The sequence below is a fragment of the Primulina tabacum genome, unplaced genomic scaffold (genome assembly GCF_025594145.1).
Source record: "Primulina tabacum isolate GXHZ01 unplaced genomic scaffold, ASM2559414v2 Contig533, whole genome shotgun sequence".
Lineage (NCBI taxonomy): Eukaryota > Viridiplantae > Streptophyta > Magnoliopsida > Lamiales > Gesneriaceae > Primulina > Primulina tabacum.
The window spans coordinates 56,176-57,792 of NW_027459776.1; the positions used below are offsets into that span (position 1 = coordinate 56,176).

The following is a 1,617-nucleotide window of genomic DNA, read 5'->3' on the forward strand; positions in this document are numbered from 1 at the left end:
AAACTGATCCAACAATATTCTTTAAGATATAAAACTTATCTTTAATTTATCTCCAAATTCGAATAGAATGCTTTTTATATATCTCTCTATATATATATATATTCCTCTATTGATTTTTCTTTCTCTCACGAACTTGGCCTAGATAAAAAACTTAGTTTCAACATGCAGCAGCAGACGATGATTAATCCGGTCACGGTGGGGCTTCGTTTCAATCCCACAGACACAGAACTCATGCTCCTTCTAAACAAGAAGATCAATAACCAGCCACTCACATGCGACTATATCCGCACCGTAGATGTTTACAAGTATAATCCGTGGGAGTTGGCCGGTACTTTCTTCTTTCTTCAGTCTGTATTGGATTAGATTATAAAATAGATTTGTGATATATTGTGTGGTGTGTGCATGATCGTGATCAGTGGGTGGATTGTAGAAATTTTGTTAGAATTAAGGAGGGCGGTTTACTTTGTTATATATGCTTGCATGTGTGTTTTGATGTTTTTTGACTAACTAATAAAGAATTTTATGTTTTCAAAAAATATTTTTATCTGTTGCAGATACTAATACAAGTTGGGGGGATGATGGATTAATGTACTTTTTTACCCCGAGAGACCGGAAGTATATGAATGGCAGTCGACCGAACCGAGCCGCCGGTGATGGATTTTGGAAGGCAACGGCGATTGGTAAAAAAATATGTGATAATAATGAATGTATTGGATTGAAGAGGACCTTGGTTTTTTACCAAGGGAAGGCCTCCAATGGAAAGAAGACTAACTGGATAATGCACGAGTACACTATTAACCAGCCTCCGAGACATCCGACGGGATCCATGCGGGTAAGAACTCTCTCAACATGTTTTTGTAAATATGGCCGGTCCTTTTTCCCGCAATTTTCTCAAGTCCGATCCATTCCGACATGTTTTTTTATGCCGTGTTTGTTCGCCACTTTTTCAGCTAGATGACTGCGTTCTGTGCCGGATTCGTGAGAGAAAACCGGCCGCCGCCGCTTCTGATTCTTGTAAAACCATACGCGAGACTTCTGAAAGTGAGAACCTGACATCCCACAAGCGTTCGAGAACTGAATCTGATCAGCAGCACGACGTTCCAGCGCAACACCATCTTCACCTACGACAGCCGGATCTTCCATTAATGCACCAACAGTTTCAGCAGCGACAGCCGGATCTTCCATTAATGCACCAGCAAAATCAAACTGCTCTGCAATACACGAGTCAGCAGCACGGTAGTGTTCCACAGCAACAACAAAATCAGCCTGGTGGAGAGCTCGATTATTCTGTCCAGAGAAGATTAGAAGAAATAGAACATTTTCTTATGGATGATCTAGAAAACGACGACGAAGGTGTACTGATCGACAACTAGTTTGAACGACTCTATCTTCGTGATCAAATCTTGGATTTAGCATTGCTGCCATAGTGCCCACTTCATAATTATTTTATTTGTAATTTTAAATTTGGAGTTATAACAATTTGTAAATAAAATTTTGCTTATATTCATATTATTTTAATATTTTAATGTGATTTTGATTAATGTAGTTTGCTTAGTTATACGTGTGATATTTGCATAAATTTTAATGAAACAATTGAATTTTACGAGAAGTGTTTCT

At 38.5% G+C, this 1,617-nt stretch overlaps 1 protein-coding gene across 1 annotated transcript; it reads left to right on the forward strand.

Moving 5' to 3' along the window:
- The first annotated feature begins 162 nt into the window (after nt 1–162).
- On the forward strand, nt 163–1,373 carry LOC142534462 (NAC transcription factor 32-like). The gene is made up of 3 exons (XM_075641334.1): nt 163–328; nt 555–832; nt 951–1,373. Exons 1-3 carry the CDS (start codon nt 163–165, stop codon nt 1,371–1,373), a joined length of 867 nt encoding a protein of 288 aa, XP_075497449.1.
- Nucleotides 1,374–1,617: the final 244 nt, after the last annotated feature.

Coding starts and splice junctions, on each gene's coding strand:
- LOC142534462 (XM_075641334.1), top strand. CDS start 163: ATGCAGCAGCAGACGATGATTAATCCGGTCACGGTGGGGCTTCGTTTC. Junction 329..554: donor TAATCCGTGGGAGTTGGCCG/GTACTTTCTTCT, acceptor TATCTGTTGCAG/ATACTAATACAAGTTGGGGG. Junction 833..950: donor ATCCGACGGGATCCATGCGG/GTAAGAACTCTC, acceptor CCACTTTTTCAG/CTAGATGACTGCGTTCTGTG.